The sequence below is a fragment of the Lepisma saccharinum genome, chromosome 6 (assembly GCF_977018435.1).
Source record: "Lepisma saccharinum chromosome 6, izLepSacc3.1, whole genome shotgun sequence".
Classification (NCBI taxonomy): domain Eukaryota; kingdom Metazoa; phylum Arthropoda; class Insecta; order Zygentoma; family Lepismatidae; genus Lepisma; species Lepisma saccharinum.
The window spans coordinates 90851246-90876482 of NC_139234.1; the positions used below are offsets into that span (position 1 = coordinate 90851246).

Sequence of the window (25237 nt, forward strand, 5' to 3'; positions counted from 1 at the left end):
TGTTGCACAACATGGTACCGACGAATCATGTTCCGGTACACTCGCTCCATCACACTGGCTCCATCACACCTGGTGTCCCGTCAATCTCTTGTGCAGCGACCATAACTCGTGACAGGATTTCTTTCTTTGTCTCTACAGGAGTCTCATACACCATACTCTTCATACAACCCCACAAGAAATAGTCCAATGTCATTAAATCCAGCGATCGTGTGGGCCACGTGGTTGGACCACCTCGTCTATCCATCTTTGCCCAAATCTTTGGTTAAGATGTCTCTGAACGTCACATGTAAAGTGAGGCAGTGCACCATCATGCTGAAACCACAGTTCCTGACAGATGTTCAATGGCACAGCATCCAAGAACAGGGTCATTACATCCTGTAGGAAGTTCAAGTACGCAGCACCCATTAGCCTGGCTGGAAGAAGGCACGCCCTGATCACATGACCATCCAGAATACATGACCACACATTGATAGCAAATCTGGGCGGGAATCCCCAGACATGCGTCACATGAGGATTTTCATCTGGCCAGACATGGCTGTTTCGGGAATTGAGAACACACTCCTTAGTGAATTTACATTCATCTGTGAACAGAACTCGACATGGAAACTGGAGCTCATCGATGCAGCGGTGCAGAAACTATGTGCAGAAGTTAACACGTGGTACAAAATCGGCTGGTCTCAAAGCCTGTACCCTTTGGTGGTGGTAAATATGTAGTTGTTGCTTATGCAGAACCTCTCATACAATGCTGCGAGAAACGCCTTTTGCACATGCAATTGTTCGCATACTTGTTGACATGTCCTGTTCAATGTGGTGCAGTACAGCCTCTTCCAATTTGGGCATAAAGCCTCTTTGGAGCACCACAGTCCTTCCTGTCAGTGGTGAAGCTACCTCATTCTCGGAGCAATTGCGTAATGTTGGCAAAAAGAGTATGCGATGGAGTTGCACATTGTGGATAATGCTCTTGATACAGCTGACGAGCTGCTCTTCCATTCCCATCCACTGCGCCATACACATGTATTCTGCAAACGTGTACTCAAACATGTTCATCGGAGATGCACAGGCACGTGAATGGGGTTCCAGGCAGGATACTGCGGCAGGGTAGACGTCATGTGCCATCAGGTGATCTTCTGACATCATGTACTGCCTACCCTGATGCATACCAACACAGGCACATTCGACACATTGTCATGGTTGTAGCACAGAAACGGTACGTTTCCGGACATGGGTTCCTATTCCAAATATTGTCTACTTAGTCCCCTTTACTAGCCCTAGGAGTTTGTAAGGTGAATTTCCGAGCAGCCTGTATATTTCTTCTTTCAAAATTTCTATCACCTGTATAGTAGAAAACTGGACATTTATGGGTGTTAGTCAATTGAACTATCTTGTCTTGATCTCTATAGATTTATTATTTTTAGAATTAGTTTCTTTTACTTCATTTTCATGACACTTTTGGCTGATCTCGAGGATGAGGGTCAGTGATGATATGATGAAATTGATGAAGGGACACTCACAAAAGAACACCCACCCATAGGCTGGGATTCAAACCCAGAATATCTGGCATTGACATGCAGTATGCTAACTACACCACCATGGAGACTGGTATTGTTGTCTATAAAGCCTACAGCCAAATACTAGGGACGTTCAATATATAAGTTTCCCTGTGCTATAAAATATTGTATAAAGCAATGCTATTAAAAAGAAGCACATGGTTGACAAGCGCCATCCTTCATCTACAAGGTACAACAATTGATTTGTTATCACATGTGAAGGCTCATTCTCTCAAAGGCGAAAAGTAAATGCTTGTTCGGAGAATGCGGGCTCACGTCATAAGGAGTTCAGAAGCATGGTGCACGCATGTTGGAAATCTGGAGTTAAGGGCACTAAGGGCGTTCTGCTTATGGACATTTTGGAACGAGGAAGAACAATTAATGCTGACCGTTATTGTCAAACATTGGATAAACTGAAAAACGCAATTCGACATAAGCGACCAGGTCTCTTGTCCGCTGGTGTCATTCTTCTTGACGAAAACGCTCGCCCCCACTCAGCAGCGCAAACACAACACAAAATTGAAGAATTGGGGTGGGAATGGCTGCCCCACCCTCCATACAGCCCTGATTTAGCACTGAGTGATTTCCATCTTTTCCCGGTGTTAAAGTCTGAATTGCAAGGTTACGTTTCGAAACAGATGAACAAGTGAAGAGGAATGTGAGAATAGTGCTCAATAGCCAGAGCCCTGATTTTCTTGCAAAGGGTATGGACAAATTGATGCAACAGTGGGACAAATGCCTGAATCTCTATGGGGATTATGTGGAGAAGTGAGGAAGGATCCTCCTAACGTATCTTAAAAATATTTTTTTTACAGCATACGGAAACTATATATATTGAACAACCCATGTATAAATATCTAGAATTTTGAATAGAAAAAATGTGAGAATAATAAGGAAATCTTATATAATTACCTGGTGGTAGGCTTGAGGAAGTAATCTTGATGCAACTGTGGATTTGCAATTTTTCACAAGTGTGTCTGCCTCCACAAAAACCATTCCATCACCTACCTAAAGAGTAAAGAATAAAAACTAGAAATATGGCAGGAAATTGTAAGAACTCACAAATGTATAAACAGGAATATTCACTAACAAGGTTAATGGGTAAATCACATGCAATACACCACAGTTAAATATTTAATAAATCTTTTATATGAAGCAAGCTGAAGTGATTCATGATTCATAACATTAAATAATATTCTTGTGCCATCAGCTTAAGACAATTCAACTTACCAGTTTGTTTCCTTCATCCATCTTGTTCAATTCCACAGCAGATTCAGAAGACCAAGTACATTTGAACTGAATTGTCTCCAGATCACTCTCCTGAACATTCTGGAATATAAGGAACATATATTCATCTCTATTTATCTTCTTCAACTTTCTTTGCAGCTTCTACAATATATGAGACTTTATTATTAGTGTCCCTGGATTCTTAATTTATTAAAGCACCCTTTCATATTGAATAATAATGTTATTGACATTAAGAAAATTCCAGCTTTGTTTTGCAGAATGCATACACATGTATGCACACTTGGGGCTGCCCAATTGAAATATCAGTGAGAATGCATTGCATGGGTGTGCGCGCACTTGCCTGTCTGAAGTAGTAGTAGTAATAAATACAGATATAATATGACTTAAATAAATTATGACACTGTCAGTGAAGCGAGCAAGAAAATTTTTAGAACTATTTCTTTGCAAACTGATTAGGCTATGAATATTATTAGTTAAACATAGCGACAGTATCCCATGATGTTTACTCTTTACAATCTTGCTTTGCTCGTTCGTTGAAGACTTCCATATGAAATTCCTTGACCGATTTCATTCAAAAGCAATATCAGGTGCATATCAAACGTGCATCCCAACTTCCCACTATATTTTAACGTCTTCATGGCCATGCTCTAAATACATATATCGAGTTTCATTTCTTTAATTCAGGTTTTGAATCATCGTTTAAACAGAGATTTGAAAACACCAGCAGAATTTGGAACTCACTTGCTACATAGAACTATTAAAAATTATACATGCATATTTTTTAACTGTTAGAACAGGAGGGGGCAGGGAACATGTGGTGAGGTAAAGGACGCCGAATGAGCAAAGCAAGATTGTAAAGAGTAAACATCATGGGATACTGTCGGTATGTTTAATTAATAATATGCATATGCATTATACCCTTACAAAACTTTGGAAAATATGCTTGGTGCTTTTGAGATTTTATCTTTCAAATTCTAAATGAGAGACTCTAGGGAATTGGGAGTCACGTGCCTCTTTGCCTTAAAGAAAATGAAATAATATGTGCAAATAAACGCATGGCATGTTAACTGCAAAAGGAAGGCAAGGAATTTTTCACTTCTAAATTGAGGCAATCCTTTATTTTCAATTATTTAAAAATTGAATAGCATTTATTTCACTATCCAACACAAAGAGCACAATGAACCAAACAATTTTCTCTCTCCACGTTTTCCAGCAGGCAGTGGCAAGCGCCGTCGTGCCCTCACTGGTGCGCCTATGGTCAGATATAAATTTGGGACTTAATGTAAATTAAATTTATTTTATGTTTAATTCCTTACACTCAGGCCTGTAGCCAGGAATTCTTTGTGGGGGGGCAAAGTCAATCATAGAGGGGGCAAATTTTTAATATATTGTGTCGCATTGGCAGATATAGCAGGGTACACAGAGGCACTTGACATCTCCCCCAAAAGAGATAAGTAACAGAAATGGGATGATATCTTGAAACTGTAGTGGACAAGAAACCAACTTCGAGCAACATCAAATGGCATTTTTTCGATAATTACCTTTCCAGATTGCCAAAGAATATAAAGTTTAACATAAATAGGCTAATAGGGACTGTATCTACTTGATATTTACAGGTTGATAATGTTAATAGACGATTAATGGGCCTCTCTGCAGAACTGATTAAGGGAGCCCTTTATAAATCATGCTTCATAATGATTTCCTCTAGTTTCCAGTATGCAAGATTTTTTCACACAAAGGAATCTAACGAGAATCCAACAACACCATTGTGTTGTGTTATGCAAGAAAAATCGAATTAATTAAATAATAATGGTTACATATTATCTACACTTTGATGAATTGTGTAAAAATTTGTAATACTTTTTTTTGTATTTGCTAAAACATGGGTCCCTTAGTCCACCACGGACTCTATTTCCTTCAAAGGGGAGACTCTTGCATCACTACAGACAATGTTTGCCTACTGGTTACGTTAACCATTTTGCAAAATATTGTGTGAATCGTATTATATTATAGTTGAATACATGTTTTGACACCTGCCAAACAATAGGGCCTCCCCGATGGCATAGTGGTAGCGTCGTCGCCTTGTAATCAAGGGGTCCCAGGTTCGATACCCGGTGGAGGCACATAGTGTTTCGGATCCAACTTTAAACTGTAGGTCCAGTCCCAATTAGCCTTACTGTGCATAAGGTGGACTTAAAACACCAAATCAATCAATCAATCAAACCTGCCAAACAAATACCTTGATTGTTCAATGACTTCTTGGATTACAGTGTCATCATTAATATTTCATATTAAGTTTCATAGAAAGAAATTGTTTTAATAGGGTGCAAATAATTTTACGGGGCAACATGGCATTCTCTTTAACTTTTTTTTTTCATATAGATCGTTTGGCTCCCAGGGCCGACTCCCACCGCCCCATAGCTATAGCTCTGAACTTGGACTATAAGAATAGAAGAAATTGCGAGCGAAGCGAGCAAGAAGATTTTACGAAATATATTTTTATTTGTATAAAATTTGAAATCGAGAAGGGGAGTAATTGCCCCTTGCAAGTGCGCTTGGCCGTCTCGAAGAAAAATGCAAGGAACTCGTAAAAACTAATTCCATCATGAGTATCCAATTGTCCTGCTATTCTTAGATTCTCCTAGTCTTGTTTTTTTTTTTTTTTTTTTTTACTTCAATGTTTCCTTCCCCTAGAATGGACTTCCACCCAAAGTCGGGATGTTGGGGGTGCCAATGCCCCCTGCCGCCCTGTGGTTGCAGCACTGATTACTAGTGTCTTTTCATCAATTTCACGTCATCATTCATTGTTGCGATTAGGTATAAGTGGCAGAAAAGCAACGCTAAGTAACAAAAATCAAATATCCACTCCCTCTCTTTACCACATGAATCACTATTACTAAAAGGGAAATCCCCCCCCCCAATTCTGATACGACATTATACTGAATCCCCCACACCTTCATAAATCACAAAATCAATAAGTGTCTTTGTTATGTTGCTAGAGTAATTGTAAAGATTAGTGAGAATTCCAGGTGTTCTGTATTCTTCACAAGGGGGCAAAGCAGGCTCTCAGGGGGGGCAGTTGCCCCCAGCCCCCCTCTAGCTACGGGCCTGCTTACACTTCCTTTGCTTCCTTTGAAAAGTTGAATAAAATTAAACATGTCATTATGTCAGGGAACCAACTATATACAAAGGGAAATACGTTGTCTCTTAAACCTATATCTTTGCAAACTGACAATAACTTCAATTTAATAGGGTGCTAGTAATTTCACAGGGCACCACGACATTAACGCTTTTCTATTTTTATCTGTTTTGCTTGTTAGGCACCCCATTTGTACTTAGTGCCCAGGCAAGCATCACACGTGGACCCTCCCCCTTTTACAACTCTCTTTATAATAGTATATAATTTATTTTACAAAGGTAGAACCCTTGGAGCCACAAAAATGGTCATCAACTATAGATGTGAATGAATCACTTAGGTTCTTCATGAAATACTTGCCATTTTATATCGAATACTCTGTCAGTAAATTTTTTATTGGTACTTTATGAATAACGGTTGGAAGAAATTATACCTACATATAGTGTCACTGATTTTCTACTCACCACGTTCGGTTTCTTTCTGTCTGGTTTTTCATTTTCTCTATCTTCTTCAGACAGTTTTGCAGTAAAGTTTCAGACATTGTTATACACTAAACAGAACGAACACACGAACGGAGATGCTACACTGAGACTGACCTAAGGCCAAAGGCATTTGACTGTTCTTTTCTCTACCACTCCAAAATCATTCATCTCGCCAAGTTACAGACAATAGTGTTGCTAACCATAGTAACAGAATTCACTACAAGGTGTCGAACCTGTATCTTTGAATTTCTTCCCTTACTTTTATCGTACATTTTTCACATGCACGAATCGAAAGGAAAATGCAACAATTTCATTGACTCAGGGCTTGAATAATTGAATTTTTGAATCTGTAACGTATTTAAGAAATATATAAGGTATTCAAACGCTGAACTGTCAACACTGTGCGCAGAATGTGCTCCCTGGAAGGAGGGCGAGAGGTCAGTTTGACATTTTCCAGATGGCAGAGTCCCTTCCTTAGAGCTGACCGAAGCCTTGTCAAGGGAGCTAGTGTTTCCAGGAAATGACGATGCTGCACATTCCACCCTCCATCCTTGACACTTTGGATTTAGTTGATCGAAAGGTCCATTGGACTACACTTCTTCAGCTACAAATTATTTATTTCTGTTAATGTTGAAGTATTGTTATTCTATTGTTGATATAAACATCCATATTTACACCCCCCCTACAGGGAGGTGTTCCACTTTTCTGCTTGGGGGGTGTTCACCAAAATTTGGGAGGGTGTTGGGGGGATATTAGGGGGGTGTGGATAAATCACTGAAACAATGCATTCTCTTTATACATGTCTACAAAACTGAAAAATCTTCATTGACAGTTAACATTTTTCATTGCTCAAGGAATACTGGTAGTTCTTCTTTCAAAGTTAAGGAAGTTTTGAATGAAGTTTTGGTTTTGTTTATGAAATATTCTAGATTTGTAACAAGAACCATTTGTAAGTACATTGTTGTGCAAGCATTCAAGAAAGGTGTATGCATAAAATATTTTTGTTGTACAGCCCCTGGCCATATTATTAGACGCACCACAATTTTTTTTGAAAATAATAGTTTTGAAGGGGAAAATTATATGAAATTCACCATTAGTTATATGAAAAATTTCCTGTACTATAATTGTAATAGTAATAATAATACATAGTAATGTAATTCGACACAGTGGATAATTTTAATAGTTCGCTTACTTTTCACATTTAAAATGTTGCAATAGGGTTCTTTGTGGCAAACTTTGATTATTGTAATGAACAATATGAAAAGAGGAATTATTGTTGTTACAAACAATACCACCAACACCAAATGTCTTTGTTGTTGAACGAACATGCTGCAGTTCAATTCAAGCTGAGTTGAGAGGAGGACATCTTGCGATTAGTGAATCGTATTTGTGCTAAATTTTGCAGTAATATTGTTTTTGTACACTGTCAGTATGTTTTTTTTAAAATTTAATTATTAACATTAGGGAGTCATGGGTAAAAAAAAGTGACTTGACACCGAGAAAGATGGCTGAAATTAAGGCACTAACAAAGACAAAAACATTCTCTAATCGTGAGATTTCTCGACGATCTGATGTGTCTGAAGCATCGGTGAGGCGAATAAAGAAGAACATTGAATATGGTGGACAGTTTGAGCCACAAAGGTAGGACAGATGTGGACGTAAAACAATTTTTACTCCAAGATCCTTACGTTGTTTGAAGAACATTTGCCTCATGAATAGATTTGTGAGTACAAAGGAACTTAAAGATAAACTTGAAAAGAGTGGTGTTCGTGCATCTGAAAGAACAGTAAGGCGTAGGTTCTCTGATATGAACCTGAAGGCACTCAGACCTGCTAAGAAGCCAAAATTAACCCCTACTATGATTCGTAAATGTTTTCGTTGGGCAAAAGCTCACAAAGAAAAAGATTTGAACTTTTGGAGATCTGTTTGCTTTAGTGACGAGTGCATGTTTGAAATCTTGGGGAATAAATCTCAGTTTGCGAGAAGACGTCCAGGTGAAAAATACAATCCTCATTGTGTTGTGCAGACTGTCAAACATCCGATAAAAGTTGTGATTTGGTCAGTCATTAGTGGCAAAGGTACATGACGTTTGTATTTGGTTCAAGGAACAATGAGGCAAGAACAGTATAGGGAAGTGCTTAGAAGAAAGTTGCTACCTCAAATAAGAGAATGCCTCCCAAATGGAGAACAGTTCGTATTCATGCAGGATGGAGCCTCATGCCATACCGCAAAATCAATAAAACAGTTTCGACAGAGTGAAAATGTCCCTCTCCTCCCCTGGCCGGGAAACTCTCCAGATATGAACCCAATTGAAAATGTTTGGTACCTAGTGAAAAAAGAAGTGGCAAGGCAAACAATTACGACGAGAATTGGCCTAATTGAAAAAATAATTCAAGTGTGGAATCACCATCCTCATATCAAAGAGACAATACAAGCATACATTGATAGTATGCCAAGACAAATCCAAGCACTGATAAAGACCAAAGGCGGCTCAACAAATATTAAAATTCACTTCCAGTCATATGTACACACTAAGAAATTATATTTGTAACTATTAATGTATCAATTAATTGTTGTTTTTTGTTAAGGTTCGCATGTAATCAATGTAATATTTCATGTAATAAAATATAAATAAAAAAAAAAGAATAACAATAAAATTAGAAGAGATAATAACATCCTTAAAATTTTGCATAAAATTTGGAGGTGCGTCTAATAATTTGGCCAGGGGCTGTATATAGTTGTAGCATGCAAGTTAAATACAAGATACCAACCATACATACAAATACAAGAAATTTTAGCAAATAATGCAAGCTTCACCATCACTCAAGCCTGGGTTGCTTTGCATGGTGCTGCTTGTGTGGTCACAAAGAGACAGTAGAGATTTTACTCAAAGCAAGAGCAAATGTTAATGAGAAAGTACTGCACCATTGCTCTACTAACTGAGCTACAAAGCCAGCTCTGGTTTCATGTGATTCACAACTTATTCAAAATTGGTAGAACAATGTGACAGTATGCCAGAGACTGAGGTTCAAGTCCTGCTTGAGCCTGCATTTTTTGCTTAACTTTCTATGTAGCACATCTGTGTTGTCAAATTGTAGGATATGTTCAAAAAGAGGCATATTTTCTTTATTTCCATCTTTTTGTTTTTCAGAAATGTTAATTGACTTGGAAACTTAAAGATCAAAGCTTCAGCTCACCTTCCATGCTTTGGCTGCCATCTTCCAGGTTACTATCTTGTAAGGCAAGCTATACGAGACAATACGAAAATATTCTTGAATCAACTCATCATCTGCATGTTCAGGACGCAGGCTTATGTTCACATGAATTGAAGCACCAGGCTTCAGCAATCCTATGCAGGGTTTTGTAATAAATTTCTGTGGAGATGTAGCTTCAATCTATAATGAAATAAAATTTGTATGAGCAGATTTATTTGTGTCTCAAACAGAATTTGAATGTACTATATCTCCAGAAAGTAAATGCTTGGTTGATGGTGGTGCAAGCAAAACTTCAAATATGAAAAATGTTAAGTTCAAATGTGTGACCGAATACACCATCCCCACCTCAAGTTTTTTGAAACTAATATATTCTCTTTTCTGGGAGTTGCATCCCAATAATGTATTCCATAAGGATCGATGGGTGGCTGAAGGTAAAAAATTTTAGCTGTCTGGAAAAACAACGACATCTGAAAGAAAATGAGTGAGAAGAAATACGCTTCGCAGCACTTCAGTTCATGCGAGCAAGATGGTATAATAAAAATATCAACATAGAAACTGTGATGTTCTTCATTAACCCAATAGTGTATACGATTTTACCATACATTTTCAGTTATATAGATAAGATTTTTTCATGACAGATAATTGTACTGTTTTCATACAGCAATATACTTAACACAATAAAAGAAGTTAGTTGTACAATTATGTTAGTGAAAACATTAAGAGTACAGTGCATCTACTTATGACAGGAGACACAGTTAGACTACCAAAAGCCGTAGAAAACATTAGCAGTACCATTTGTAAGTACATTGTTGTGCAAGCATTCAAGAAAGGTGTATGCATAAAATATTTTTGTTGTATATAGTGGTAGCATGCATACAGTACAGCTGCTAGAAACAGAAGACACAGTTGAGCTACCAAAAACAGTAGAAAATATTTACAATATTGGCTGTACATAATAGACAGGGTGTCATTTAAATGGTGCCCATGGACCACAAAAATATATATAGGAGTCTTAAAAAAAAATTTCTCTAACTAACTAACTAACTCTCTAGCCTTCTTAAACCCGAAGGTTCATGGCTGCAGCAACACAGGCATTCCATCTGCCCCTATCCTGAGCAAGATCTATATACTCTTTTCCATCTCTACTGATTTCCTTTAGGTCTATCTCAACGTTGTCCCTCCATCTTCGTCTTGGCCTTCCTACAGGTCCCTTACCATCAGGTTTCTTAACAAGAATCCTGTAAACTCCTCTTTCCTCTCCCCTTCGTGCCACATGGCCTGCCCACCTAAGTCTTCTTGATTTAATCATTCTAATAATATCTGGAGATGAATACAATTATGTAGTTCTAAATTATGTAACCTTCTCCACTCACCTGTCTCCTCATCCCTTTTAGGTCCAAAGATTTTCCTAAGGATCTTATTTTCAAAAACTCTCAATTTATGTTCCTCTTTCAATGTAAGTGACCAAGTTTCACATCCATATAATACTACAGGCAAAATTACGGTTTTGTATATTTTAACTTTTAGTTTCATATATATTATATGAGAAGACAAAAGTTTATGAAGAGAAAAGTAACATGCATTTCCTGAATTAAGCCTGCTTTTTATTTCCTCTTTAATATAATTTTCATTTGTTAGTATTACTCCTAAGTACTTGAATTTGGAAACTGGTTCAAACAAGTTGTTATCAATAATTAGATTTTGATTATTACCTAACACTTGCCTGTAAGCATATACTTAGTAAAAAATCCATAACAAGAAAAGTTTTCAAAAAGTAAGTTATTGTGAGAAATGTATGCATATTGTAATGAACAGATGCTGTTCTTTTTCTGATACTGATAAACATTTACTGAAATTTATAAGTATAATCCTGAAGCTACATCAAATCCTAACTTTTCCATGACAAATCAAATGACTCATTAACCTGCTTAATTAATGAGTGACGAGGTGAGTGAAATGCATTAAATCTAAGAAAAAATGCATATTTAGATATTTCCTTCACAAAAAACGAAGGCCTAGAAATTATATCCTTATATTTATATAAATGTGGCATTTTGGCCAAAGTTATAGGTTATTTATTTAAATATAAAGTCAGTGAAATTTTCAGCAATTTTATTGATAAATTGATGTATGAAATCATAGTTTTGAGCCAATTTTTTCTAATGTACTTATTCCTAGAATTCCATGCCAGAAATGGATCCAAAATGGCGAGTGATTGTAGGAGTTCATTTTTTAAAAGTGTTTCATAGAATTACCTCCAATCGTTATTGAAATATTTTAAAAAGTGACACCAATACTGATTAATCTGCTATATAATTACAGCATACATATTGAACATATAACATGTTATATTTTTTCAACTTGTTTTTTATATTGTTATGTCTGACATTGCTTACATTCTATTTTCCAGACTCCTGTTCATGTTTTAAAGTATAAGAGGCATCTGAATTAACTGTTCTGATTAGCTAACTCTCTAACCTTCTAAAACCTAAAGGTTTTTAGCTGCAGCAACACAATACTTCCATCTGTGCCTATCCTATCTATCCACTCTTTTTCATCCTTACCGATTTACTTTAGGTCCATCTCAACATTATCCCTCCATCTTTGTCTTGGCCTTCCTACTGGCCTCTTACCACCAGGTGTCCCAACAAGAATCCTGTAGACACTTCTTTCCTCTCCCATTCATGCCACTTGGCCTGCCCACCTAAGTCTTCTTTACTTAATTATTAACTGCTCACCATATTTATTCACCATGTTAGCAATTTGAGAATTTATTATTCAAATCAAGCTATATAATTAATAAATTACTACTCATCTTACCTTAAATGTAATGGGATATGATGAAGTATTTGTCAGTACAGTGTATCCTGAAATATCTCTTCCCTGTTTTCTGAAAGGAATAGTGCCAGAGGGAACCATCTGGAGTTGTGCTATGTCAAAAAGCAGAAAAGAAATCATAAGAACTGTTGTAATTTTAGTGCAAATCAATTTGTTCCCAGCCTGAAAAATGGTTCCAAACAGAAATAGCTCAAGTTGCAGAGGGGATATTAAATAACTAATTGAAGAATTAGCCTAAACTTACAGCCTGATCACAATATGCGCCTAAGGTATAAGATGCCATTGAACTAAGCAACTAAGCTCTCATGTTTACTTCTAATTTCTCTCATGCATGTTCAGTATATGATGATAAAAATATTTTTTATGTGTGTGTACTTACCATTTGCATAATGAACATGGACACTTTCTTTAACATACATATGCATACACAGAATAATCTTATTAAATTGCTCCTTTTTATTGTTAGAAAAATCAGCACTTTATACTGATGTGTTGGCCTCCCTGATGGCACGGTGGTCGCGTCGTCGCCTTGTAATCAAGGGGTACTGGGTTTGATACTCGGTGGAGGCACATAGTGGTTTGGATCCCATTTTAAACTGTAGGTCCAGTCCCGATTAGCCTTACTGTGCACAAATTGACTTTAAACACCAAATAAATCAATCAATATACTGATGTGTTGAATTCCTGCTTTATACATTTAATTTGAAATTTGAAATTTACGTGTTTTCATATCAGCATTGCTTATGAATTTGCAGTATTATTCCTTCTCTGATTATAATTGTCCACCCGTCATAATCGCAAACTTTACTTCATATTAGAAATGGTAGAGCTTAACCATTAACCAACACACCCCAAAAAAAAGTTACACTTAAGGCACTTGGTCTTTGGGTCACAACTTTTTATCTTATTTTTTATGTACAGATAATGTTGAAAGATACAATCTCTTATCATACTATATTGAAGTATGTTTGTCAGGAGTTGTAACCACAGTGTGTTGATATGATAAAATAATATATACAATTCACAGCCAAAACAGTAGGCACCTTTTTATAAATATGTTCACTGCATGACAAAACATGTATACACAGAAATGAGTTATCTCAAGAATTAGCTACGTCATTCTCTCAAACCTTTATATGTGAGATGTCCTAATGTGCCAGTAATTAAATACTAATGACATTAATTATGAAATACAGGAATAAGTAAAATAACATAAATCCAATTTGACCATAGCCTCATGGTGAGATTTTGAGGAATAATATTGTGTTGCAGAATTCTACCACATACTGCTGGTATTCTATAAAAATTATACTGGATTTTATGGAAAAACGAAATTACATTTGTCAGTCTCATTGCCATATTCAGCTTCGTCTTCATCTTCTTTCTACATTGGCATATTCACCTTCATTTGAATTATAACACCATTAAGCCTTGTTTCCATGTTATGAAAAACTAAATATGCTGACCAAGGCAGTAATTTATTTTATTATAAAAACATAAACTAAACGTAACGTTTCAACCTTCTAGCAAGGTCTTCTTCAGATCTGCACCAAGTACAAATGTAACAAGGTACAAAAATAGGACAATATATATACACAAACATTACTCCCCTCCAGACTATTAGAAAGTTGTTCTGGAACATTCTAGCAGGTGGCTTTCCCTTTTCAACTTTACTTTCACCTAGAAGGCTAAACATATCTACTTCCATCTAGAATGTGGTTGGACTCTTTATCTCATGCTCTTTTTCCTTCATTCTTCTTCCTTCCCCTCTCCTCTTTCTCTCTTGCCCTTTCCACTCTTTCCAACACCTTCTTCCATTCTTTGTTTAACTTCAGTCCCCCATTCCAATTCATTGTGTCTTCTTCACCTTTCTTCTCTATTTCCTTGGCCTCCTTCCATTTTCTCACAGGTATTCTCTTCTCCCTTCTTATCTGCTTAGCCTCATCCCACTCTATGCCATGTCCTGTTTCTCTCCTGTGTTTCAATATCGCATTTCTCTCTCTCTTAACTCGTACATCATCCCTATGTTGTTTCAACCTGTCTTTTAGTCTCTTTTTCGTTTCTCCTATGTACACACTCTGACATTCTTTACATTTCACTTCGTAGATAATCCCTTCCTCTTCCTCTTCTCTGTTTTCCTATTTCTTGTTTGCATTCTTCACTATTCTTAAGATGTCTTATTTTTTTTAATAGTTTGTTTTATTCAGTCCTTTCTTTTTGTATGGATTCATGATCATTTCTTTAATAAAACTTGAAAGTATACTTAAATCTACATAGAGATTAATAGCACACATCTTACAAATAATAAAATAACTTACAATTTTCTCAATTTTGCAATAAATCTGCCAAATATTTGAACTACAATTGTACATGTCTAAGAGCACATCAAAAAGAAGACCCATCCAGATTCAAGGAGTTCATTGTGTTAGCAACAACCAGAGCAACAGAACTTGTTAAAGTATTGGCACGGGACTGTGGACTACAGACATTTACCAATTACTTGGAAAGATGATTTTCAGAAGAGAGCTTGTGCATTTCTTGTGCCTTAGATCATTTCATGAAATTTGAATTGAATTGAACTGTTGTTTTTAAGCACACTTTATCCACAGATAGGAAAATAATAACTGGACCTACAGCTTAATGTGGGTTCCAAACCACTGTGCAATGTGCCTCCACTTTGTATCAAACATGGAACTCCTTGATTACAAGGCAAATACGCGATGCCATCAGAGAGGTCCTCATGAAATTTGATTACAATATTCCAACACCTTTCATCGAGACATACTCGGAACTTTCCAACCTCAGGAAAGATATACTCAAAGCCAAAATGTTGGTGACAAAAATTGTACATTCATTCAAGAAGACTGTCCACCCGTAGATAATACAACATTTCCTAACCTGATCAAAATACTGAACATTGACCAGTGTCTGCAAGCATCTTTGGCTACAGCTGAACTGCCTTTTTCTGCAATGGCAAGTATTAAAACATGGTTAAGGTCAACCACGGTTCAAGATATATTGTTTTTCTTAAGCACTGTTGCAAGTAGAAAGGGAAATTGTAGTGGACTGAAAAAGATTATTCTGGAATTTATAGAAAAGAGAAAAGTATATGGTAACATAAAAAAGTTTTAGATAAGGCAATTATGAAACTGATTTAATATTTTTTTCAACCATTGCAAAGAAATTACCTATGTTGATAGAGATTTTGCCTTGAAACATTATAATATGTTAATTATCATCAATACAGGATTAACAATTAGCACTATATCATATTAAAATTATAATTCTTTATTTAAAAGAAGAATAAATTTGTAACCATTTTTAAGAGGTTTTTTATTCCTTTTACAAAAGTTACGCTTGACATTAATGCTATTCCTTTTGGGGGGGGATAAGATGATATGGATCACCTGTTTCCCAAGGAAAATGCCCATGATGATTTTCATAATAGATAAAAAGCATAAATAATGTAAGCACTAGTTAGCCCCTCCCCCCTTAAATATCTGCTTTGGGAGAGACATGTGAAATTGCATTTACAGATGTTACATGTATTAATTGAGGAGCATGAACCATTGTCATCTTTAAGAAACTTTTGCCATTTAATATTATATATTAGGAGAATATTGTATTAGTTATTGGTATTCTCCAATTTTATATCAGAAACATTTTCAATCCCTACTTTGCTTATGAGGGATGGATTACGTATAATTCTAAGTTGTATTGAAAATCTTCTGATATAAATTACCAATACCAATATTATAAAATTAAAATCATTCCAAAATGAGTTTGAGTTAACACCTTAATTAATATGTGAAAGCCGAAAAGTAACTTCACATTTAGACATTTATTTTATGAAACCAGAGTATATGGTAAACTGATATGCCCATGTTGATTGATATCACTGCGGTAGACTGCCAAATTTACCCGGTGCATACATATTCAGTTTTACATAAACACAGCCTTTATATTCTAAATTGTACAACAGCTTACACAACAGACATAACATAAGTATTAACTTATCCATATCATGAGAAACACATAGATTACTTACGTCGTTCTTGGGGCACCTGTAGCATGTTAATATGCTCTTCAGATTCTTTGTAAATTTCACTCTTGCTGCTGGAAATTTGTTGAATTTGATATTCTTTTGTAAGTTCTGATTTCACATTAGCATCTGTGAATTTTTTACGTGTTCCAGGAATTTTCTTTTTCAAAACAGCCATGTCTTTGGCTGTTAATTTTTCCTTACTTCCTCGAAGAGCTAGATCCTTCCGTGAGATTGAATCTGCATCAGATTTTGTGTCATCATCACTTGCTTCAGATGTTCGTGAAGGAGAAGAACCCTTTGAGACTTTCTTCCTGGTGTTTGCTGCTTCAGGTAAAGAATGTTTCTTATCCATTATTCTTCCATCAACATTTTCTGCTTTCATTCAATGGAAAGTTCCAAATCTGAAATATCATATCTGGATAATCATGCTGTAAGGAATTATTGAATGTGTTGAGTATCTCCACTTGTTTGTAGACACCTGCCCTGATCTTCTCTTCACTCAGTAAAGAACTCAGCCATGATTTTTAATGCCAGCCTCTTTCTTTGGAAATTGGAATGCAGAATAATTTCCAGTAATGCTGAGAAACAGAAAAAGTTTTCTCATCAAAATATGGTTTTACTATAAAATTAAATTTCATGAGATCATCCAAGAAAGTACATTAATTTTGATTCCACAAATATTAGCATTTTATTACAATATTGTTTGCTTCAGAAGCAGTACTTGAAAAACTAAATATGCTGACCAAGGCAGTAATTTATTTTATTAAAAACATAAACTAACGTAACATTTCAACCTTCTAGCAAGGTCTTCTTCAGACTCTGTATCAAGTACAAAAGTAACCAGATACAACAAGAAGGGTAATATATATACACAAACATTACTCCCTCCAGACTATTTAGAAAGTTGTTTGGAACTTTCTAGCAGATGACTTTCACTTTCCAACTTTACTTTCACCTAAAAGGCTAAACACAATTACTTCCATATAGAATGTGGTTGGACTTTTTAATCTCACGCTCTTTTCCCTTCATTTTTCTTCCTTCTCCTCTCCTCTTTTTCTCTTGTCCTTTCCACTCTTTCCAACATCTTCTTCCATTCTTTGTTTAACTTCAGTCCCCCATTCCAGTTCATTGTGTCTTCTTCGCCTTTCTTCTCTATTTCCTTGGCTTCCTTCCATTTTCTCACTAGCATTCTCTTCTCCCTTCCTATTTGCTTAGCCTCATCCCACTCTATGTCATGTCCTGTTTCTCTCGTGTGTTTAAATATTGCATTTCTCTCTTTCTTAAGTCGTACATCATCCCTATGTTGTTTCAACCTGTCTTTCAGCCTTTTTTTCGTTTCTCCTATGTACACACTCTGACATTCTTTACATTTTACTTCGTAGATAATCCCTTCTTCTTGCTCTTCTCTGTTTTCCTTTTTCTTGTTAGCATTCCTCGCTATTCCTAAGATGCTTCTCCCTCCCTTCTTGTAAGTTTTAATTCCTGCTTTCCTAAGTACTTTGCATATCTTTTCTGTGGTCTTCCCCATACTCCTTATTCCAAACCTTCTCTCCTCTTTTTCTTTCTCTGCCAATTCTCCCCTGCCCGTTTTCTTACTTCTTCTGTTTATGTCCAGTCTATCCTGCTTCTCAAAGCCATTCTTTTCCAGCTGTTTCCATAGGCTATTTATTTTGCCTTCTTTTTCACATTCTTTCATGCATATTTTCTTGATTCTGTCCTCAATATTCTTTATAAAATTTGTTTTTGTCACCTCACTTACATCACTTCTTTTGTGGCAGAATACCCCTGCTGCACACTTCTTCTGATGCCAAGCGGTTTCAATTTCTTGTCCTCTTTTCCTTTTCATCAATATATCTAGATAGCTTAACTTGTCTTCTTCTTCTATTTCAAGTTCCAATAATATCCCTCTTTCTTCATCTTGAATTTCTTTGGCAAAGTAACACTTGACAAGATAAATCCTTTGTTGTAATGTAAACTTTTGTGGTGCCATATTAAGCCACAATCTTCAACACACGGACACGACACAACACACAACACTACTTCCAAGGGAGGATTATACTGGCGTCAGTCTGCAACGTCAACAGAAAGAGAAAGAGAGCAAAGGCAGGGAGAGCAAAAAAAACAGACTGTAGCATGTGACTGTCGCGGACCCCGTTCACCGGAAAAGATAAGTGCTGACGCTGGGCCACTTGCCGCTGAGTCTCGTAGCGAATGTCAGGGAATGCTCTGTATACAGTGGCGCAGGAACACTTTTCATTTGGGGAGGTACAAAATTCAGCCTCCCATATATACATACATATGTCCAATCTGTTGCAATAATAATAATTAGGATAATTATATTTAATTAAATTAATATATTAATTAATCAAATATGTACATTAATTAATATTCTATTGTTATTATTACATGAATAGGTAAAAGATAGTAAAAAAATAGAAATATAACAGCAAGTATTCATTATCTAGCGTACGTGTAGTTAAGATCGCCAAGATTTGCATAAAAACAACTGCCCTGGCAAGGAATTTAATGTCAGACAGAAAAAGAATTGAATATGTATTGAATAAAAAAAAAGGAGTTAGATCCAGTTAACGAAAAGTAAAGTTCCTGATTAATATTTTATGGATATCATCATTAGTAGTGTGCATAAATCTTTGGAATCCTTCAAAGCCGTATGAGCCAAATTCCTTGCCTTCCAATAAGTTCAGCGGAGAAGGCTAAAGTTTACCAAGGAAAGCAGAGGACAGCCAATGATCTGAAAGATGGTATCAGACAGGAAAAAAACTGCAATACCGACCAGACACGACTAGGAGGGTAATGCAGAACTTCATGGCGAGACTTCAGAAATGCATACACTGTGCAGATCGGCATTTGGACGATATCATTTTAAAACAAAGTCAATTATGTCACACAAAATGGTGACTTGTGGCAAAAAATAATTGGAACATTTTGTGCAATAAAATGGTAAACCTTGTTCTTTCCAACTGTGCAATAAAGTTTTGCATAACATCTATAGTTGCTTTGTTATTCACAAATGAAATCCGGGAGATATTTCTGCCGCACCCTAACTTTTAATTGTTACGCTGTTCAAGCATGGTATTGGCATTGATGGAAATTGAGTATAACAAATGCTAAACAATTATATTTTGATAAATTACTTTTACTACTTGGTAAATCTTTTGGAGGGAAGGGGTCTGGACCCCCTGGACCCCCTGGACCCCCACAAAAACGTCCTTGATACCTAGGTATAATGTGAAGCCATGAGAAATATTCTCTTTTACAACAGCACACAAGAATGTCCTGTTATTTAATGCAAAATATGCATAAATATTTTTTCATTGTTTTTGTTATAATTTAAGTTTAAAAAAACAAAAAAAAAAACAGATTTTAAAATCAGAGAACAATTCTGAAACATATAAGGCTAAGCTCTGGACCTCATTCTGGGCTTATTTGGATTTCACAGAACGGAAAATCAGGAATGAGGGGGATCTTGAGCCACCCCAACCAGGAATAATCATCTCCCACCCATTGGATATAGAAACTACATTATATAGAGTTCCACTTCAGTTTCATTCATTCTAATTTTAAAAGTCCCATAGCTACGCATAAAAATATCTTTAAACAATTTATGGCAGATGTGTACCACATTCAATGCCTTTTAAAAGCCATGTATTTGGTATTTTCTCAGACATCTGTAGGGTGTTGTATTTAAAAAGAAAAATATGAGTTCAGATGGTTCCCGATCAACTCATAAGAAGTTTAACTTTGAAATATTTGTGAAAAATTTGACATATCATTTATTTGTAATATAATTAGCTGTACCTAATGACGCTCTTCAAGTACTGAAAGTAATATCATTCAGTACATTTACAAAACCGAAATCATTCAGCTCTCAGAAGTAGCAAAGAAAGCCATACGCTTAAAAGTTTATTCTTTCCTTTCAATTTTTGGTGGACAATGTGAAGAGCCTGCCAAGATTTATTTTCGTATGAAGTGGTATTAAATGCAGATACATGCGTGTGTTTTAGGATGACATGTCCATTTCTCGTTTATGTGAAAAGGTAAACTTTAATGTAAGGAGGAGCATGTGCACATCACAGTTAAACATTTTCGCATCTACAAAGAAAATCCAAAACACATTCCCACCTTGCTTGACTCTGTGGCTGAGGGGTTAGCATAGCGTGCTATGATGCCTGAGGTCCCAGGTTCGAATCCTGGCCTGCCCATGGGTGTTATTTTTGAGTGTCCATCAATTTCATTATATCATCACTCATCCTCATCTTCGCGATTAGCCAAAAGTGGCAGAAATGCGAAGTTAAATAAACCAAATCAATCAATCAAATATTCCCATCTTACTCCCAGAGACCTTGTAAATCCAATCAAAAATCTACCAATAGAACCTGCAGTGAGTCTCATTTATCTCGTGCATTCACCTGACTAATGTAATTTTCTTACAATTTGACTTTAGAGTTTAACATAAAATGGCATTGTGTTTGTGTTGCATTTGTTATATAAATTAGATTTTAAGCAATTAATGTCCAATTATAAGTATACCTAATACATAGGTAAAAAATAGTCCCCCTCTGATAAAATAGCAAATTGCACCCTGTTTAAATGTCTAGGAAAGATTTCATTTCACCTAGGAATGATATCGCGATGCGATGAGTCGAGAATTGTCACAGTCTCATCTCGTCTCCTGTGTGGTGAGGTCCTCCTCGTTCTTGTTTGTACTTATTTTTCTTTCGGTTTCCACTCTGAAGTTATGAAAACTTATTCCAAATTCACCTCATTCTCAGATAGGCTAATCGGCACTCTATTTTTTAAAAAAATATATATATCTTAATATATAGGTTTAAGTATAGTTTTCCCAACACCCTCTTACAAATTTATGAAAAATATGGGTGAGGTACAGGAGACCCCCCAAGTTTGTCTGTCGTGTCTCATCTGGTTCGTGTAAGTGTCCTGTTTCGGAAAATTCCATTATAAATATTCAAAAGAAAATGGGGTCAGTCATATACTCTTCTGATGAAGATTTGTATCTTATCTTCAAATCGACGCGACCACTGCTTTAGAAATGTGTACCTCCCCCCCCTTACGCAAAGCAGCAATCGTCTACAGCGTAATTGTCTGAGAGTCAATCTGATTCCATCATTCCACAGACATTTTAAAGAATTTTCATCTTGTTAAAGAGGTTTCCAAGAACTTAGGTCAATGAACTAACTAGTAGCAAGCACAATGTAGTATAATAAGTTTAAAATCAAATGTTTTGAATTTCTGTGGTAAGGACTATAATGCTTAATTGTATAAACAATAATACATTTTTTTATTGGGCGAATTGATAATAGGTAATTTTAACAGTAGCACCTTCCGTCTGCTGTCAAATTACCAAAGGGGGTACAGGGGGTACAACTCGATTTACGGATTTCGGGGGTACAGTACCCCTCCTTCAAAAATGTACCCCTGTACCCCCCGTTCCTGCGCCACTGTCTGTATATAATTTATCAATCTATCGATATATGGATTTATGTATACACATATAATTATTTGATCCCTGCTGATATTGACAATTTTACACAGAGTTCAAATATAATCAAAAAGAGACATGTGAAAGAAGTATTCATGGTAACATTGCTTTGGATGGATACTGAACAGTGGCAGCTGGGTTTGGTGTTCTGGTTCTATGGTTGTGCACCTCAGGCTCGTGTCCAGAGGAAGGGTAATCACCCCACTCATTTACTCACCCTCGTTCTTGCATACATAACAATGCTAAACATATTGACAACAAAGGTTATGACCAGCTTTCACTGACGATGAGACTATGGTTGAGTTTTGCTTCATTAAAAAAAAAAAAAGTTATGATTTTTTTAAAAATTAAAAATACCTTAGTGAATTATCCGTCAAACATGACAAGAGCAATATTATTGCATTTCTTTCAAGACCTATAGATAATTCAGCATTGAATAACCTGACAAAATTACTGAAAATCTAGAAATACCAATCACAACAACCAATTACATCAACATTGTTGTCGATTTGCCAAATAGTTAACATAAACTCCCTCCCTCTCTGTGCTGGTAATAGTGAACAAGGGGAATAATAACAATTGAATATACCAAACAAAGAAGTCAATCCAATCACACATACAGAAAATCAGTTTTAATCTATTTAGCAATTGTTTATTTCTAATGAGCAACTAACCAAACCAACACAGTCAAGTGAAATGAAGTGTATAATAAATATAAAAGAAAAATAACACATTGCCCTGCTTTGTACTTTCGAATTTTTCTTTCAATTCACTGCTATCTGACTTTTATTAGTAGCTATGATTGCTGCAGTTTCTGCACACTTTCTACTCTTTTATATAGAATATTTATTTCCTTTCTTTGTCGACCAAAAAAAATCAACAACCTTCAATATTAAGTCTCTGCCTATGCTGTGTACAGTTTTCCCCTTCATGAAAGAGCCATGAGCTTTTGACACAATTCAGATAACAAAGCATGCAACTGATTGCCACATCCACGCTACGACAGCACTACAAGGGCATTTTATTTTGGCCAAACTTACAATGCAAGACGTTGTTTAAAACAGCAGTTTCTCTGTCCATTGTCCTCCCCTTATTCTCCTTCCTCTCACCTTTCTCATTCAATTCAAGACATCAAAGCACTCGAGGATTTTTATGCCCCTACCATGCTCTGAATATTATGAAATAGTAATTTTTCCTTTGTAAAAAAAAAATCCTTCAATTTGAAATGATGTATGAGTTCTCTTGACTCTGTCACAGGGTCTCAAATGAAACAGGAATGCATCACTACATTCCAGTGCATATGTGGTGTCAGTAAACCACAGGAAAAGCTGTGCAAAAGAAGTTCCTAATGTTTCAAACTAGGAGAGCCAACTTGCAAACTGATAGCAAGTTCCATGACAAACAGCGTTAGAGATGACATGTTCGACTTGCTTGAATGAGTCATCTACATGAGGGAATTGCAGATGCTGGAAAAGCAAAGCAAATGGCAGGTGAAGCAGCGTGGGATCATTTAATGTTTGAAGGATATATGTTCATTGAATAATTATATGTAATAAAAAATATTTGCATTTCAGATTTATTTGGATGTGCATGTGCAAATGTACAAGCTGCTGCAAATACTGATACTCTTACTAAATCAAAGTGATAGTGATATTGATACTTCAATATTTTAATAATACCAATTTCTTCAAAATATGCATAAAAGTGTGTGTGTGTGTGTGTGTGTGTATATATATATATACAGTACCCAGTGGCAGAGCGTGACCTTTCCAACAGTGTAAGCCTATCATGATGAAGGTTATTTCCCGTTGTGCTTATTTTTGGGCTGACATGGTTAGTGATTCATCCACACACATCGATCCCCCCCTCCATTTTTTCAGAACACTTCCCTAGAATTTTTCACCAAATTAAAAATTCTGGATAAATCCCTGGGATTTGTATTTTCTTTGCTAGGCTGTGTATCTCCTACATTTCAACTGATAATTAAGTTAGTCTCATTCCTATCACAATGACTAACGTAACGATAAAAAATATGCAAAGTTAGATAAAAATGAATAATAATAATAATATTAAAGAAACGAAAATAGAAGGAAACAGAAAAGTGCTGAATACTTTTTACAACCGCATAACCAAGTATCAGCTTGGTAACCTGAATCACAAAATCGGCGGACTTTATTTTTCGTTTCTGTTACTATGCCTGCTAGAGAAGCAAGGGGTGGGCCTACCTACATCCACAAGTTTCTTCTTGGCAGCAAAATCCTTGCTGGATAATGGCGTCTTCAACAAGTTATCCATTCCACCTCACAATCACACTTATTTTATTCCATAATGCACTTCACTATCACCACACAGCACAGGGCCGACAGTCCGCTTTCAATAGATGGAATTCGCAAAAGCATTACCTCGACAACAAGAACAGGGAAACAAAAAGAAACCAGATCCAAAATTGGTCACTGCTAAAAGCAGTGATCTTTCGTACTGTGATGGGAATATCCCTTTCGGATATAAATAAATTCCCTCTCTTGCCTTAAAATTCCCTATATTTAGTAACAAAAAATACAATATTAATTATAAAAGAAATGCTCACTAATTGTAGGGACATATCCAGAAATTTCTATCAAATGACATGTAAGTGCTTTCTTAGGATACTGTAAAAGCAAATCTAGCACCTAAATGATCATAAACAGGCTTTTCGAACGCTGTTCGGATTGTGTTTGAAACACAGATTATGTAATTAATAATATTTGGTTCACATTTAACATGAGATTTGTAAAATTGGTTCAATCTTCAGCTTTCATTAACATTTATTTATTTATTTATTTTTGCACTTTTTAGCTCAATTATTACCAGAAGCGTGTGGTAAAGAAAGGCGGGGCAAGCGCCGCTTACGTTTTTTTTTAAAACACTTTTGATATCTTAAGTCCGTGTTTTTCAATGCCTTTATACACCTTAGAATGGAATTTATTTACTATAAGATATTTACATTACATAATTTATTTTCCCCTATTTCCTGTTCTATTGGCTTGAAACAAACTGGCTGCACCCTTGACGATGCTGGGCGATGTGGCAAGACTGACCACGTTAGAAAGAAGAGGACTGCTCGCCTTTCTCCCCACTTTTCGAGTGACTTATGCAGTTCTTGCATGGTCACTGGCGATCCCCATACATGAAGAGAAAAGACCAAGGGCCAGCAAGGAAAGAATTC

General features: G+C 36.1%; 1 protein-coding gene across 7 annotated transcripts in view; it reads right to left on the reverse strand.

Annotated features, from left to right (window-relative positions):
- LOC145989491 (uncharacterized) overlaps window positions 1-25237 on the reverse strand; it is a 203645-nt gene that overhangs the window by 162637 nt on the left and 15771 nt on the right. For all 7 annotated transcript variants that reach the window (XR_014441859.1, XM_083124844.1, XM_083124846.1 and 4 more), the window contains exons 3-7: window positions 16515-17089; window positions 12449-12558; window positions 9611-9808; window positions 2778-2876; window positions 2460-2555 (exon numbers count right to left, since the gene is read on the reverse strand). Coding sequence is in view for 6 of the 7 variants with exons in the window: in XM_083124844.1 (XP_082980970.1) it covers window positions 2460-2555; window positions 2778-2876; window positions 9611-9808; window positions 12449-12558; window positions 16515-16893 (882 nt within the window). In the remaining variant the exon portion in view is untranslated. The remainder of the gene's footprint in view (window positions 1-2459; window positions 2556-2777; window positions 2877-9610; window positions 9809-12448; window positions 12559-16514; window positions 17090-25237) is intronic.